At 50.1% G+C, this 16,696-nt stretch overlaps 1 protein-coding gene across 1 annotated transcript in view; it reads left to right on the top strand.

Annotated features, from left to right (window-relative positions):
* LOC132393017 (lysosome membrane protein 2-like) overlaps positions 1-16,696 on the top strand; it is a 525,473-nt gene that overhangs the window by 137,836 nt on the left and 370,941 nt on the right. Inside the window, exon 7 of the mRNA XM_059967708.1 lies at positions 15,089-15,208. Within this exon, the coding sequence (XP_059823691.1) occupies positions 15,089-15,208 (120 nt within the window). The remainder of the gene's footprint in view (positions 1-15,088; positions 15,209-16,696) is intronic.

Genomic DNA, 16,696 nt, shown 5'->3' with positions numbered 1-16,696 from the left:
GCAGAGTGATCCCACCAAGATCAATAGGCCGGTCTCCCATTTCCTGCAGCAGAACGATCCCACCAAGATCAATAGGTCTGTCTCCCATTTCCGGCAGCAGAACGATACCACCCAGATCAATAGGTCAGTCTCCCATTTCCGGCAGCAGAACGATACCACCCAGATCAATAGGTCAGTCTCCCATTTCCGGCAGCAGAGAGATCCCACCAAGATCAATAGGTCAGTCTCCCATCTCCGAGAGCAGAGAGATCCCACCAAGATCAATAGGCCAGTCTCCCATCTCCGGCAGCAGAGCGATCCCACCAAGATCAATAGGGCAGTCTCCCAACTCCTGCAGCAGAGCGATACCACCAAGATCAATAGGCCAGTCTCCCATTTCTGGCAGGAGAATGATCCCCGAACAATCAATAGGCCAGTCTCCCATTTCTGGCAGGAGAATGATCCCCGAACAATCAATAGGTCAGTCTCCCATCTCCAATAGCAGAGAGATCCCACCAAGATCAATAGGCCAGTCTCCCATCTCCGGCAGCAGAGCGATCCCACCAATTTCAATAGTTCAGTCTCTCATTTCCGACAGCAGAGCGATCCCACCAAGATCAATAGGTTTGTCTCCCATCTCCGACAGCAGAGTGATCCCACCAAGATCAATAGGCCGGTCTCCCATTTCCTGCAGCAGAGCGAAACCACCCAGATCAATAGGTCAGTCTCCCATTTCCGGCAGCAGAACGATCCCCCAACAATCAATAGGGCAGTCTCCCATTTCCTGCAGCAGAGCGAAACCACCCAGATCAATAGGTCAGTCTCCCATTTCCGGCAGCAGAACGATCCCCCAACAATCAATAGGGCAGTCTCCCATCTCCTGCAGCAGAGCGATACCACAAGGATCAAAAGGGCAGTCTGCCATCTCCTGCAGCAGAGCGATTCCACCGAGATCAATAGGGCAGTCTCCCATCTCCGATAGCAGTGCGATCCCACAAGGATCAATAAGGCAGTCTCCCATCTCCTGCAGCAGAGCGATCCCTCCAAGATCAATAGGCCAGTCTCCCATTTCTGGCAGGAGAATGATCCCCGAACAATCAATAGGTCAGTCTCCCATCTCCTGCAGCAGAGCGATCCCACCAAGATCAATAGGTCAGTCTCCCATCTCCTGCAGCAGAGCGATACCACCAAGATCAATCGGCCAGTCTCCCATTTCTGGCAGGAGAATGATCCCCGAACAATCAATAGGTCAGTCTCCCATCTCCAATAGCAGAGCGATCCCACAAGGATCATTAGGCCAGTCTCCCATCTCCGGCAGCAGAGCGATCCCACCAAGTTCAATAGTTCAGTCTCTCATCTCCGACAGCAGAGCGATCCCACCAAGATCAATAGGTCTGTCTCCCATGTCAGGCAGCAGAGTGATCCCACCAAGATCAATAGGCCGGTCTCCCATTTCCGGCAGCAGAACGATCCCACCAAGATCAATAGGTCAGTCTCCCATTTCCGGCAGCAGAACGATCCCACCCAGATCAATAGGTCAGTCTCCCATTTCCGGCAGCAGAGCGATCCCACCCAGTTCAATAGGTCAGTCTCCGACCTCCGACAGCAGGGTGATCCCACCAAGATCAATAGGTCAGTCTCCCATCTCCGAGAGCAGAGAGATCCCACCAAGATCAATAGGCCAGTCTCCCATCTCCGGCAGCAGAGCGATCACACCAAGATCAACAGGGCAGTCTCCCAACTCCTGCAGCAGAGCGATACCACCAAGATCAATAGGCCAGTCTCCCATTTCTGGCAGGAGAATGATCCCCGAACAATCAATAGGCCAGTCTCCCATTTCTGGCATGAGAATGATCCCCAAACAATCAATAGGTCAGTCTCACATATCCGGCAGCAGAGTGATCTCAGCAAGATCAATAGGTCAGTCTCCCATCTCCGGCAGCAGAGAGATCCCACCAAGATCAATAGGCCAGTCTCCCATCTCCGGCAGCAGAGCGATCCCACCAATTTCAATAGTTCAGTCTCTCATTTCCGACAGCAGAGCGATCCCACCAAGATCAATAGGTCTGTCTCCCATGTCAGGCAGCAGAGTGATCCCACCAAGATCAATAGGCCGGTCTCCCATTTCCTGCAGCAGAGCGAAACCACCCAGATCAATAGGTCAGTCTCCCATTTCCGGCAGCAGAACGATCCCCCAACAATCAATAGGGCAGTCTCCCATCTCCTGCAGCAGAGCGATACCACCAAGATCAATAGGCCAGTCTCCCATTTCTGGCAGGAGAATGATCCCCGAACAATCAATAGGTCAGTCTCCCATCTCCGATAGCAGTGCGATCCCACAAGGATCATTAGGCCAGTCTCCCATGTCCGGCAGCAGAGCGATCCCACCAAGATCAATAGGGCAGTCTCCCATCTCCTGCAGCAGAGCGATCTCACCATGATCAATAGGTCAGTCTCCCATCTCCAATAGCAGAGCGATCCCACAAGGATCAATTAGGCCAGTCTCCCATTTCCGGCAGCAGAGCGATCCCACCAAGATCAATAGGTCAGTCTCCGACCTCCGACAGCAGAGTGATCCCAACAAGATCAATAGGTCAGTCTCCCATCTCCGACAGCAGAGAGATCCCAACAAGATCAATAGGTCAGTCTCCCATCTCCGACAGCAGAGAGATCCCAACAAGATCAATAGGTCAGTCTCCCATCTCCGGCAGCAGAGAGATCCCACCAAGATCAATAGGTCTGTCATCCATCTCCGAGAGCAGAGAGATCCCACCAAGATCAATAGGTCAGTCTCCCATCTCCGACAGCAGAGCGATACCACCAAGATCAATAGGTCATCTCCCATCTCCGATAGCAGTGCGATCCCACAAGGATCAATAGGGCAGTCTCCCATCTCCTGCAGCAGAGCGATTCCACCGAGATCAATAGGGCAGTCTCCCATCTCCGATAGCAGTGCGATCCCACAAGGATCAATAGGGCAGTCTCCCATCTCCTGCAGCAGAGCGATCCCTCCAAGATCAATAGGCCAGTCTCCCATTTCTGGCAGGAGAATGATCCCCGAACAATCAATAGGTCAGTCTCCCATCTCCTGCGGCAGAGCGATCCCACCAAGATCAATAGGTCAGTCTCCCATCTCCTGCAGCAGAGCGATACCACCAAGATCAATCGGCCAGTCTCCCATTTCTGGCAGGAGAATGATCCCCGAACAATCAATAGGTCAGTCTCCCATCTCCTGCAGCAGAGCGATCCCACCAAGATCAATAGGTCAGTCTCCCATCTCCTGCAGCAGAGCGATCCCACCAAGATCAATAGGCCAGTCTCCCATTTCTGGCAGGAGAATGATCCCCGAACAATCAATAGGCCAGTCTCCCATTTCTGGCAGGAGAATGATCCCCGAACAATCAATAGGTCAGTCTCACATATCCGGCAGCAGAGTGATCTCAGCAAGGTCAATAGGTCAGTCTCCCATCTCCGGCAGCAGAGAGATCCCACCAAGATCAATAGGTCAGTCTCCCATCTCCGACAGCAGAGCGATCCCACCAATTTCAATAGTTCAGTCTCTCATTTCCGACAGCAGAGCGATCCCACCAAGATCAATAGGTCTGTCTCCCATGTCAGGCAGCAGAGTGATCCCACCAAGATCAATAGGCCGGTCTCCCATGTCCGGCAGCAGAGCGATCCCACCAAGATCAATAGGGCAGTCTCCCATCTCCTGCAGCAGAGCGATCTCACCATGATCAATAGGTCAGTCTCCCATCTCCAATAGCAGAGCGATCCCACAAGGATCCATTAGGCCAGTCTCCCAATTCCGGCAGCAGAGCGATCCCACCAAGATCAATAGGTCAGTCTCCGACCTCCGACAGCAGAGCGATCCCACCAAGATCAATAGGTCAGTCTCCCAACTCCAATAGCAGAGCGATCCCACAAGGATCCATTAGGCCAGTCTCCCATCTCCGGCAGCAGAGAGATCCCACCAAGATCAATAGGTCAGTCTCCCATCTCCGGCAGCAGAGTGATCCCAACAAGATCAATAGGTCAGTCTCCCATCTCCTGCAGCAGAGCGATACCACCAAGATCAATAGGTCAGTCTCCCATTTCTGGCAGGAGAATGATCCCCGAACAATCAATAAGTCAGTCTCACATATCCGGCAGCAGAGCGATCCCACCAAGATCAATAGGTCATCTCCCATCTCCGATAGCAGTGCGATCCCACAAGGATCAAAAGGGCAGTCTGCCATCTCCTGCAGCAGAGCGATTCCACCGAGATCAATAGGGCAGTCTCCCATCTCCGATAGCAGTGCGATCCCACAAGGATCAATAGGCCAGTCTCCCATCTCCTGCAGCAGAGCGATCCCACCAAGATCAATAGGTCAGTCTCCCATCTCCTGCAGCAGAGCAATACCACCAAGATCAATCGGCCAGTCTCCCATTTCTGGCAGGAGAATGATCCCCGAACAATCAATAGGTCAGTCTCCCATCTCCAATAGCAGAGCGATCCCACAAGGATCATTAGGGCAGTCTCCCATCTCCGGCAGCAGAGCGATCCCACCAAGTTCAATAGTTCAGTCTCTCATCTCCGACAGCAGAGCGATCCCACCAAGATCAATAGGTCTGTCTCCCATGTCAGGCAGCAGAGTGATCCCACCAAGATCAATAGGCCGGTCTCCCATTTCCTGCAGCAGAGCGATACCACCCAGATCAATAGGTCAGTCTCCGACCTCCGACAGCAGGGTGATCCCAACAAGATCAATAGGTCAGTCTCCCATCAACGGCAGCAGAGAGATCCCACCAAGATCAATAGGTCAGTCTCACATCTCCGAGAGCAGAGAGATCCCACCAAGATCAATAGGCCAGTCTCCCATCTCCGGCAGCAGAGCGATCCCACCAAGATCAATAGGGCAGTCTCCCAACTCCTGCAGCAGAGCGATACCACCAAGATCAATAGGCCAGTCTCCCATTTCTGGCAGGAGAATGATCCCCGAACAATCAATAGGCCAGTCTCCCATTTCTGGCAGGAGAATGATCCCCGAACAATCAATAGGCCAGTCTCCCATTTCTGGCAGGAGAATGATCCCCGAACAATCAATAGGTCAGTCTCACATATCCAGCAGCAGAGCGATCTCAGCAAGGTCAATAGGTCAGTCTCCCATCTCCGGCAGCAGAGCGATACCACCAAGATCAATAGGTCAGTCTCCCATCTCCGATAGCAGTGCGATCCCACAAGGATCAATAGGCCAGTCTCCCATTTCTGGCAGGAGAATGATCCCCAAACAATCAATAGGTCAGTCTCACATATCCGGCAGCAGAGCGATCTCAGCAAGGTCAATAGGTCAGTCTCCCATCTCCGGCAGCAGAGCGTTCCCACCAAGATCAATAGGTCAGTCTATCATCTCTGATTGCAGAGCGATCCCACCAAGATCAATAGGTCAGTCTCCCCTCTCCGGCAGCAGAGCGATCCCACCAAGATCAATAGGTCAGTCTCTCATCTCCGATTGCAGAGCGATCCCACCAAGAGCAATAGGTCTGTCTCCCATGTCCGGCAGCAGAGCGTTCCCACCAAGATCAATAGGTCAGTCTCCCATCTCCGAGAGCAGAGCGATACCACCAAGATCAATAGGTCAGTCTCCCATCTCCGATAGCAGTGCGATCCCACAAGGATCAAAAGGGCAGTCTGCCATCTCCTGCAGCAGAGCGATTCCACCGAGATCAATAGGGCAGTCTCCCATCTCCGATAGCAGTGCGATCCCACAAGGATCAATAGGGCAGTCTCCCATCTCCTGCAGCAGTGCGATCCCACCAAGATCAATAGGCCAGTCTCCCATTTCTGGCAGGAGAATGATCCCCGAACCATCAATAGGTCAGTCTCCCATCTCCTGCAGCTGAGCGATCCCACCAAGATCAATAGGTCAGTCTCCCATCTCCTGCAGCAGAGCGATACCACCAAGATCAATCGGCCAGTCTCCCATTTCTGGCAGGAGAATGATCCCCGAACAATCAATAGGTCAGTCTCCCATCTCCAATAGCAGAGCGATCCCACAAGGATCATTAGGCCAGTCTCCCATCTCCGGCAGCAGAGCGATCCCACCAAGTTCAATAGTTCAGTCTCTCATCTCCGACAGCAGTGCGATCCCACCAAGATCAATAGGTCTGTCTCCCATGTCAGGCAGCAGAGTGATCCCACCAAGATCAATAGGCCGGTCTCCCATTTCCTGCAGCAGAGCGATACCACCCAGATCAATAGGTCAGTCTCCCATTTCCGGCAGCAGAACGATCCCCCAACAATCAATAGGGCAGTCTCCCATCTCCTGCAGCAGAGCGACACCACCAAGATCAATAGGCCAGTCTCGCATTTCTGGCAGGAGAATGATGCCCGAACAATCAATAGGTCAGTCTCCCATCTCCGATAGCAGTGCGATCCCACAAGGATCAATAGGCCAGTCTCCCATGTCCGGCAGCAGAGCGATCCCACCAAGATCAATAGGCCAGTCTCCCATTTCCTGCAGCAGAGCGATCTCACCATGATCAATAGGTCAGTCTCCCATCTCCAATAGCAGAGCGATCCCACAAGGATCATTAGGCCAGTCTCCCATCTCCGGCAACAGAGCAATCCCACCAAGTTCAATAGGTCAGTCTTTGACCTCCGACAGCAGAACGATCCCACCAATAGGTCAGTCTCCCATCTCCGGCAGCAGAGCGATCCTACCAAGATCAATAGTTCAGTCTCCCATTTCCGGCAGCAGCACGATCCCCCAACAATCAATAGGTCAGTCTCCCATCTCCGACAGCAGAGCGATCCCACCAAGATCAATAGGTCAGTGTCCCCTCTCCGGCAGCAGAGCGATCCCACCAAGATCAATAGGTCAGTCTATCATCTCTGATTGCAGAGCCATCCCACCAAGATCAATAGGTCAGTCTCCCCTCTCCGGCAGCAGAGCGATCCCACCAAGATCAATAGGTCAGTCTCCCCTCTCCGGCAGCAGAGCGATCCCACCAAGATCAATAGGTCAGTCTCCCCTCTCCGGCAGCAGAGCGATCCCACCAAGAGCAATAGGTCTGTCTCCCATGTCAGGCAGCAGAGTGATCCCACCAAGATCAATAGGCCGGTCTCCCATTTCCTGCAGCAGAACGATCCCCCAACAGTCAATAGGTCAGTCTCCGACCTCCGACAGCAGGGTGATCCCAACAAGATCAATAGGTCAGTCTCCCATCTCCGAGAGCAGAGAGATCACACCAAGATCAATAGGTCAGTCTCCCATCTCCGAGAGCAGAGAGATCCCACCAAGATCAATAGGCCAGTCTCCCATCTCCGGCAGCAGAGCGATCCCACCGAGATCAACAGGGCAGTCTCCCAACTGCTGCAGCAGAGCGATACCAGCAAGATCAATAGGCCAGTCTCCCATTTCTGGCAGGAGAATGATCCCCGAACAATCAATAGGCCAGTCTCCCATTTCTGGCAGGAGAATGATCCCCGAACAATCAATAGGTCAGTCTCACAAATCCGGCAGCAGAGCGATTTCGGCAAGGTCAATAGGTCAGTCTCCCATCTCCGATAGCAGTGCGATCCCAGAAGGATCAATAGGCCAGTCTCCCATCTCCGGCAGCAGAGCGATCCCACCAATTTCAATAGTTCAGTCTCTCATCTCCGACAGCAGAGCGATCCCACCAAGATCAATAGGTCTGTCTCCCATTTCCGGCAGCAGAACGATCCCCCAACAATCAATAGGTCAGTCTCCCATCTCCTGCAGCAGAGCGATACCACCAAGATCAATAGGCCAGTCTCCCATTTCTGGCAGGAGAATGATCCCCGAACAATCAATAGGTCAGTCTCCCATCTCCGATAGCAGTGCGATCCCACAAGGATCAATAGGCCAGTCTCCCATCTCCGGCAGCAGAGCGATCTCACCAAGATCAATAGGTCAGTCTCCCCTCTCCGGCAGCAGAGTGAGCCCACCAAGGTCCATAGGTCAGTCTCCGACCTCTGACAGCAGGGTGATCCCAACAAGATCAATAGGTCAGTCTCCCATCTCCGGCAGCAGAGCGATTCCACAAGGAATAATAGGTCAGTCTCCCATTTCCGGCAGCAGAGCAATCCCACCAGGGTCAATAGGTCAGTCTCTCATCTCCGACAGCAGAGCGATCCCCACCAAGATCAATAGGTCAGTCTATCATCTCTGATTGCAGAGAGATCCCACCAAGATCAATAGGTCAGTCTCCCCTCTCCAGCAGCAGAGCGATCCCACCAAGATCAATAGGTCAGTCTCTCATCTCTGATTGCAGAGCGATCCCACCAAGATCAATAGGTCTGTCTCCCATGTCCGGCAGCAGAGTGAGCCCACCAAGGTCCATAGGTCAGTCTCCGACCTCTGACAGCAGGGTGATCCCAACAAGATCAATAGGTCAGTCTCCCATCTCCGGCAGCAGAGCGATTCCACAAGGAATAATAGGTCAGTCTCCCATTTCCGGCAGCAGAGCAATCCCACCAGGGTCAATAGGTCAGTCTCTCATCTCCGACAGCAGAGCGATCCCCACCAAGATCAATAGGTCAGTCTCCCCTCTCCGGCAGCAGAGCGATCCCACCAAGATCAATAGGTCAGTCTATCATCTCTGATTGCAGAGAGATCCCACCAAGATCAATAGTTCAGTCTCCCATTTCCGGCAGCAGAACGATCCCCCAACAATCAATAGGTCAGTCTCCCATCTCCTGCAGCAGAGCGATACCACCAAGATCAATAGGCCAGTCTCCCATTTCTGGCAGGAGAATGATCCCCGAACAATCAATAGGTCAGTCTCCCATCTCCGATAGCAGTGCGATCCCACAAGGATCAATAGGCCAGTCTCCCATCTCCGGCAGCAGAGCGATCCCACCAAGTTCAATAGGTCAGTCTCCCATCTCTGATTGCAGAGCGATCTCACCAAGGTCCATAGGTCAGTCTCCGACCTCCGACAGCAGGGTGATCCCACCAAGATCAATAGGTCAGTCTCCCATCTCTGATTGCAGAGCGATCCCACCAAGATCAATAGGTCTGTCTCCCATGTCCGGCAGCAGAGTGATCCCACCAAGATCAATAGGCCGGTCTCCCATTTCCTGCAGCAGAACGATCCCCCAACAGTCAATACGTCAGTCTCCGACCTCCGACAGCAGGGTGATCCCAACAAGATCAATAGGTCAGTCTCTCATCTCTGATTGCAGAGCAATCCCACCAAGATCAATAGGTCAGTCTCCCCTCTCCGGCAGCAGAGCGATCCCACCAAGATCAATAGGTCAGTCTCCCATCTCCGAGAGCAGAGAGATCCCACCAAGATCAATAGGTCAGTCTCCGACCTCCGACAGCAGGGTGATCCCAACAAGATCAATAGGCCAGTCTCCCATTTCTGGCAGGAGAATGATCCCACCAAGATCAATAGGTCAGTCTCCCATTTCCTGCAGCAGAGCGATACCACCCAGATCAATAGGTCAGTCTCCCATCTCCGGCAGCAGAGCGTTCCCACCAAGATCAATAGGTCAGTCTCGCATCTCCTACAGCAGAGCGATCACACAAGGATCAATAGGCCAGTCTCCCATGTCCAGCAGCAGACCGATCCCACCAAGATCAATAGGCCAGTCTCCCATCTCCGATAGCAGTGCGATCCCACAAGGATCAATAGGCCAGTCTCCCATGTCCAGCAGCAGACCGATCCCACCAAGATCAATAGGCCAGTCTCCCATTTCCTGCAGCAGAGCGATCCCACCATGATCAATACATCAGTCTCCCATCTCCAATAGCAGAGTGATCCCACAAGGATCATTAGGCCAGTCTCCCATCTCCGGCAGCAGAGCGATCCCACCAAGATCAATAGGTCTGTCTCCCATGTCAGGCAGCAGAGAGATCCCACCAAGATCAATAGGCCTGTCTCCCATTTCCTGCAGCAGAACGATCCCCCAACAATCAATAGGGCAGTCTCCCATCTCCTGCAGCAGAGCGATACCACCAAGATCAATAGGCCAGTCTCCCATTTCTGGCAGAGAATGATCCCCGAACAATCAATAGGTCAGTCTACGATCTCCGATAGCAGTGCGATCCCACAAGGATCAATAGGCCAGTCTCCCATGTCCGGCAGCAGAGCGATCCCACCAAGATCAATAGGGCAGTCTCCCAACTCCTGCAGCAGAGCGATACCACCAAGATCAATAGGCCAGTCTCCCATTTCTGGCAGGAGAATGATCCCCGAACAATCAATAGGCCAGTCTCCCATTTCTGGCAGGAGAATGATCCCCGAACAATCAATAGGTCAGTCTCACATATCCGGCAGCAGAGCGATCTCAGCAAGATCAATAGGCCAGTCTCCCATTTCTGGCAGGAGAATGATCCCCGAACAATCAATAGGTCAGTCTCCCATCTCCTGCAGCAGAGCGATCCCACCAAGATCAATAGGGCAGTCTCCCAACTCCTGCAGCAGAGCGATACCACCAAGATCAATAGGCCAGTCTCCCATTTCTGGCAGGAGAATGATCCCCGAACAATCAATAGGCCAGTCTCCCATTTCTGGCAGGAGAATGATCCCCGAACAATCAATAGGTCAGTCTCACATATCCGGCAGCAGAGCGATCTCAGCAAGATCAATAGGCCAGTCTCCCATTTCTGGCAGGAGAATGATCCCCGAACAATCAATAGGCCAGTCTCCCATTTCTGGCAGGAGAATGATCCCCGAACAATCAATAGGGCAGTCTCCGATCTCCGGCAGCAGAGCAATCCCACAAGGATCAATAGGTCAGTCTCCCCTCTCCGGCATCAGAGCGATCCCACCAAGATCAATAGGTCAGTCTCCCATCTCCGAGAGCAGAGAGATCCCACCAAGATCAATAGGTCAGTCTCCCATCTCCGGCAGCAGAGAGATCCCACCAAGATCAATAGGTCAGTCTCCCATCTCCGAGAGCAGAGAGATCCCACCAAGATCAATAGGTCTGTCTCCCATCTCCGGCAGCAGAGTGATCCCAACAAGATCAATAGGCCAGTCTCCCATTTCCTGCAGCAGAGCGATCCCACCATGATCAATACATCAGTCTCCCATCTCCAATAGCAGAGTGATCCCACAAGGATCATTAGGCTAGTCTCCCATCTCCGGCAGCAGAGCGATCCCACCAAGATCAATAGGTCTGTCTCCCATGTCAGGCAGCAGAGCGATCCCACCAAGATCAATAGGCCAGTCTCCCATTTCTGGCAGAGAATGATCCCCGAACAATCAATAGGTCAGTCTACGATCTCCGATAGCAGTGCGATCCCACAAGGATCAATAGGCCAGTCTCCCATGTCCGGCAGCAGAGCGATCCCACCAAGATCAATAGGGCAGTCTCCCAACTCCTGCAGCAGAGCGATACCACCAAGATCAATAGGCCAGTCTCCCATTTCTGGCAGGAGAATGATCCCCGAACAATCAATAGGCCAGTCTCCCATTTCTGGCAGGAGAATGATCCCCGAACAATCAATAGGTCAGTCTCACATATCCGGCAGCAGAGCGATCTCAGCAAGGTCAATAGGTCAGTCTCCCATCTCCGGCAGCAGAGCGATACCACCAAGATCAATAGGTCAGTCTCCCATCTCCGATAGCAGTGCGATACCACCAAGATCAATAGGTCAGTCTCCCATCTCCGATAGCAGTGCGATACCACCAAGATCAATAGGTCAGTCTCCCATCTCCGATAGCAGTGCAATCCCACAAGGATCAATAGGCCAGTCTCCCATCTCCGGCAGCAGAGCGATCCCACCAATTTCAATAGGCCGGTCTCCCATGTCAGGCAGGAGAATGATCCCCGAACAATCAATAGGTCAGTCTCCCATCTCCGATAGCAGTGCTATCCCACAAGGATCAATAGGTCTGTCTCCCATGTCAGGCAGCAGAGTGATCCCACCAAGATCAATAGGCCGGTCTCCCATTTCCTGCAGCAGAACGATCCCCCAACAATCAACAGGGCAGTCTCCCATCTCCTGCAGCAGAGCGATACCACCAAGATCAATAGGCCAGTCTCCCATTTCTGGCAGGAGAATGATCCCCGAACAATCAATAGGTCAGTCTCCCATCTCCGATAGCAGTGCTATCCCACAAGGATCAATAGGTCTGTCTCCCATGTCAGGCAGCAGAGTGATCCCACCAAGATCAATAGGCCGGTCTCCCATTTCCTGCAGCAGAACGATCCCCCAACAATCAACAGGGCAGTCTCCCATCTCCTGCAGCAGAGCGATCCCACCAAGATCAATAGGCCCGTCTCACATTTCCTGCAGCAGAGCGATACCACCAAGATCAATAAGTCAGTCTCCCATCTCCGACAGCAGAGCGATCCCCCAGCGATCAAAAGGCAGTCTCTCCATCAGGCAGCAGAGAGATCCCCCAGATCACAAGGCAGCCACCTTTCTCTGTAGCAGAGCGATCCCTCCAATGATCAGAAGGCGGTCTCCCTTCTCTTTAATAGAGTGATCCCACCAGCGATCAAAAGTGAATCTCCCTTCTCTATAGTAGAACAATCCCCCAGATCAGATGGCAGACAGCTGGCACTCACCTTCCTCTGTCACCTAGATGTTTCAATCTCCCTCGTTGCTTTAGTCGGTGAATAATGGAAGCTTTAATTGGTGAAATGGTGTTGTACAGCAGCTTGTTCCCCACAGCCTTCTTGCCCCGAGGTTCCCACACGGTGCCTCTGCCTCCAAGAATCCCCTTGGAGACTGCAGAACGCTGAAATGCTCAAACGATCTCCGAATTGCAAATCACAGGTTCCAATAGTTGCACTACTGGGAGTTTGAAGATGATGTCACTTGCTTTCCCAGTCACAGGCAGGTAAATATTGAATAAATAATGACATTGTTCAAAAACTATAACATGAACATTCAATACATATCTTTTAGCTCAAAGGAAAGAAGATTTTCATGATATTTTCTTCTTCATGTCCCTTTCAGATATGTCCAAAGACGTACTTTTGAACTGTAACTGTAGCCAGTTTGTAGACACAGCATTATGAATAGGAGTAGACTGTTTTCTCATATCCAGGATGAGAAATAAATGCTGGACACACGCAGGAGATACCTGTCCTCCTGTTCTTTTTCAAGATGGAGATCTGAGTTTCATCTTACAAGCCATCTCTGGCACAAAGGTTCAGAAGCAAGGAAGGGTGATTTATTCAGCGCTTCAGGAGGTCCCAGTACATAATCCCCCTCTATATGGTAACCCCTCAACCTTCTACAATCCAGAGAAAAATGTCCCCGCCTATCCAGTCTCCCCTTACAACAGAAGTCCAGTAGTCCTGGTAACATCCTCGTAAATCGTTTGAAGCCCCCGCTTCACTTTAATAACACACTTCGAGAGCAGAGTGTGCTAAATGTAACCTTACCAACATAGTGTGACATTCCAACTCCTGAAATCAATATCCTGACCAATGAGGCAAGCATGCCAAATACCCTCTTCACCACCCTGCCTCCCTGTATGGTCACTTTCAATGACCTATGTATCTGCACCCCTTTGCATTTCTGTTCTACTAAAGTCCCTGGGGCCCTACTGTATTAGTTCCGTGCTGGTTTGTCTTGCTTGAATTAAACCCAGTCTGCCATTCCTCAGCCAACTGATTACTGTACCACCAATTTTAGGGTGATCTACAAATCTACTAACCATGTCAGTGACATTCTCATTCAAGGATGGCATGGTGGCATACCGGTTAGCATAACACTTACCAGCAACATGAGTTTGGTTCTCACCACTGTCTGTAAGAGTTTATATGTTAGAGTCATGGAGAAGTACGACCCATCTAGTCCATGCCAAAACCATTTAAACTGCCTCCTCCATATCCTTCCATACCACTACTATCCATGTACCTATCCAAGCTTCTCTTAAATGTTGAAATTTAGCTCGCATGGGTCACTTGTGCTGGCAGCTCATTTCACACTCACACGACCCTCTGGGTAAAAAAATTTCTCCTCATGTTCCCCTTAAACTTTTCACCTTTAACCCTTAAGCCATGACCTCTGTTTGTAGTTCCACCCAGCCTCAGTGGAAAAGACTGCTTGCATTTACCCTATCTATACTCCTCATAATTTTGTATACCTCTATCAAATCTCCTCTCAAATTTCTATGTTCCAATGAATAAAATCCTAACCTGTTCAATCTTTCCTTATAACTCAGGTCTTAGTGGCAGCAGTACAATGCAATACACAATAATAGAAAAAACTGTGAATTGTAGTGAGTATATATATATAAAGTTACATTAAATAAGTAGTGGAAAAATAGAAATAAAAAAGTAGTCAGGTAATATTCATAGTTTCAGTGTCCATTCAGAAATTGGATGACATAGAGAAAGAAGCTGTTCCTGAATCAATGAGTGTGTCCCTTTAGACTTCTGTACCTCCTTCCTGATGATAGCAATGAGAAGAGGCCATGACCTGGGTGATGAGGGTCTTTAATGGACATCGCCTTTTTGAGGCATTGCTTCTTGAAGGTGTCCTGGATATCACGGAGGCTAGTGCTCATGATGGAGCTGACTAAGTTTAGAATTCTCTGCAGCTTATTTCAATCTTATGCAGTAACCCCCTTCCCCACACCAGACAGTGAGGCAGCCAGTTAGAATGCTCTCCATGGTACATTTGAAGAAATTTAAGTGTCTTGGGTGACATACTAAATCTCTTCGAACTCTCAATGAAAGAAAGCTGCTGTCATGTGTTGTTTGTAGCTGCATCGATATGTTGGGTTCAGGATAGATCCTCAGAGATATTGACACCCAAGAACCTGAAATTGCTCACTCTTTACTCTTCTGATCCTCTACAAGGACTGGTGTGCGTTCCCTCATCTTACCCTACTGAGGTCACCCTACTGTTTTTACTGTTAAAGCACATTGTTTAAACAAGCACATACTGGCCTGGAACTAGATTCATTGTCATAGAGTCATACAGCACAGAAAAGGCCCTTTAGTCCATCTAGTCCATATCAAATTGCTGTTCTACCTAGTTCCCTTGACCTACATCTGAATGTCTTAAACCTGTATGTGCCTTATGTTAAGGACTTTCCTCTGCTCCACTGTCATCACAATGCAGACAGAAGTGGCTAAGATAGAGGAGTGAATGTCTTCAATGCTTTGACATGTTCTGTTGGACAGATCACTTAACTGGTGGGCATCGAATACCTCGAACATGATTAATGGAACAGATGGAGCCACCTTCCACCCGTTAATAAAAAAAGATGAAGCCCTCTACATTTTTGCTCCTGATATTTGCAGGTAATTGAATAAATGTAACCTGAGCACAGTATATACTGACCATTATGATATTACAAGATCAATGCAAATGCAGAAAATGTGGGAATACTGAGTGGATCAGGCAGCATCTTTGGGAAGAGAACCAGAGTTAATTTTCCCATCCAACAATCCTCTGACAGAACTGAAAAATATCTGAAAATCTGGGTGTTTTAATTTGCAGATGGAAGGACTGATGGAGAAGACAGGAATGTCTGTGGGTAGAAAGCAAAGAGAGAAAAAGAGAGACAAATAGAGAGGGAAAGACAGATAGCGATAGAAATAGAGAGTCATAGAAAAGTACGACACAGAAACAGGCCCTTTGGCCCATCTAGTCTGTGCTAACACATTTGAACTGCCTAGTCCCATCGAACTGCACCTGGAACATATCCCTCCATACCCCTCCCATCCACTTACTTATCCAAATTTCTCTTAAGCATTGAAATTGAGCTTGCATGCACCACTTGAGCTGTCAGCTTGTTCCACACTTTCACAACCCTGAGTGAAGAAGTTTCCCCGTGTGTTTTCCTTAAACATTTCACCTTTCACCCTTAACCTATGACCTCTAGTTGGAGCTAAACAGTAAAAAAACCTGCTTGCATTTATCCTTTCTATATACTTCATAATTTTGTATACCTCTAACAAATCTCCTCTCAATGTTCTACATTCCAATGAATAAAATCCTAACCTATTCAATCTTTCCTTATAACTCATGTCTTCCAGACCTGATAATATCCTTGTAAATTTTCTCTGCACTCTTTCAACCTTGTTTACATCTTTTCTGTAGGTAGGTGTCCAAAACTGCACACAATTCTCCAAATCAGGCCTCACCAAAGTCTCAAAGAACTTCACCATAACATCCTATCTCCTGCACTCAACACTTTGATTTATGAAGGCCAATGTGAAAAAAAGCTTTCTTTATGACCATAGCTACTGTACCTGTACCTCCACTTTCAGTGAATTATGGACCTGTGTTCTCAGATACCTCTGTTCTACCACACTCCTCACTGCCCTACTGTGTAATACCTACCCAAGTTGGTCCTTTCAGAGTGCAACACCTCGCACTTGTCTGCACTAACTTCCATCCATCATTCCCCAGCCCACGTTTCCCGCTGTTCCAGATCCTGCTGCAAGTTCTAACAGTCTTCCTCGCTGTCCACTGCACCCCCAATCTTGGTGTCATCTACAAATATGCTCTTTCAGTTTACCACATTGTCAAGATTGTTGATATAGATGACAAACAACGGACCCAGCACCGATCCCTGTGGCCTTCAGTTGGTGAGGCAACCACCTGCTACCATTCTCTGGCTTCCCCCACAAAAGATGCTGAGTGACTGAACCTTTTTGACCAAGCTCCCGTGCAGAACCTTGTCAAACACCTTGTCCATGTAGACAACGTCCACTGCCTTGCCTTCATCTACTTTCCTGGTAACCTCTTCGAAAAATTCTGTAACATTGTTTAGACACGACCTA

This window comes from Hypanus sabinus, chromosome 4 (genome assembly GCF_030144855.1).
Source record: "Hypanus sabinus isolate sHypSab1 chromosome 4, sHypSab1.hap1, whole genome shotgun sequence".
NCBI lineage: Eukaryota > Metazoa > Chordata > Chondrichthyes > Myliobatiformes > Dasyatidae > Hypanus > Hypanus sabinus.
This window is presented reverse-complemented; position numbering and strand designations above follow the sequence as displayed.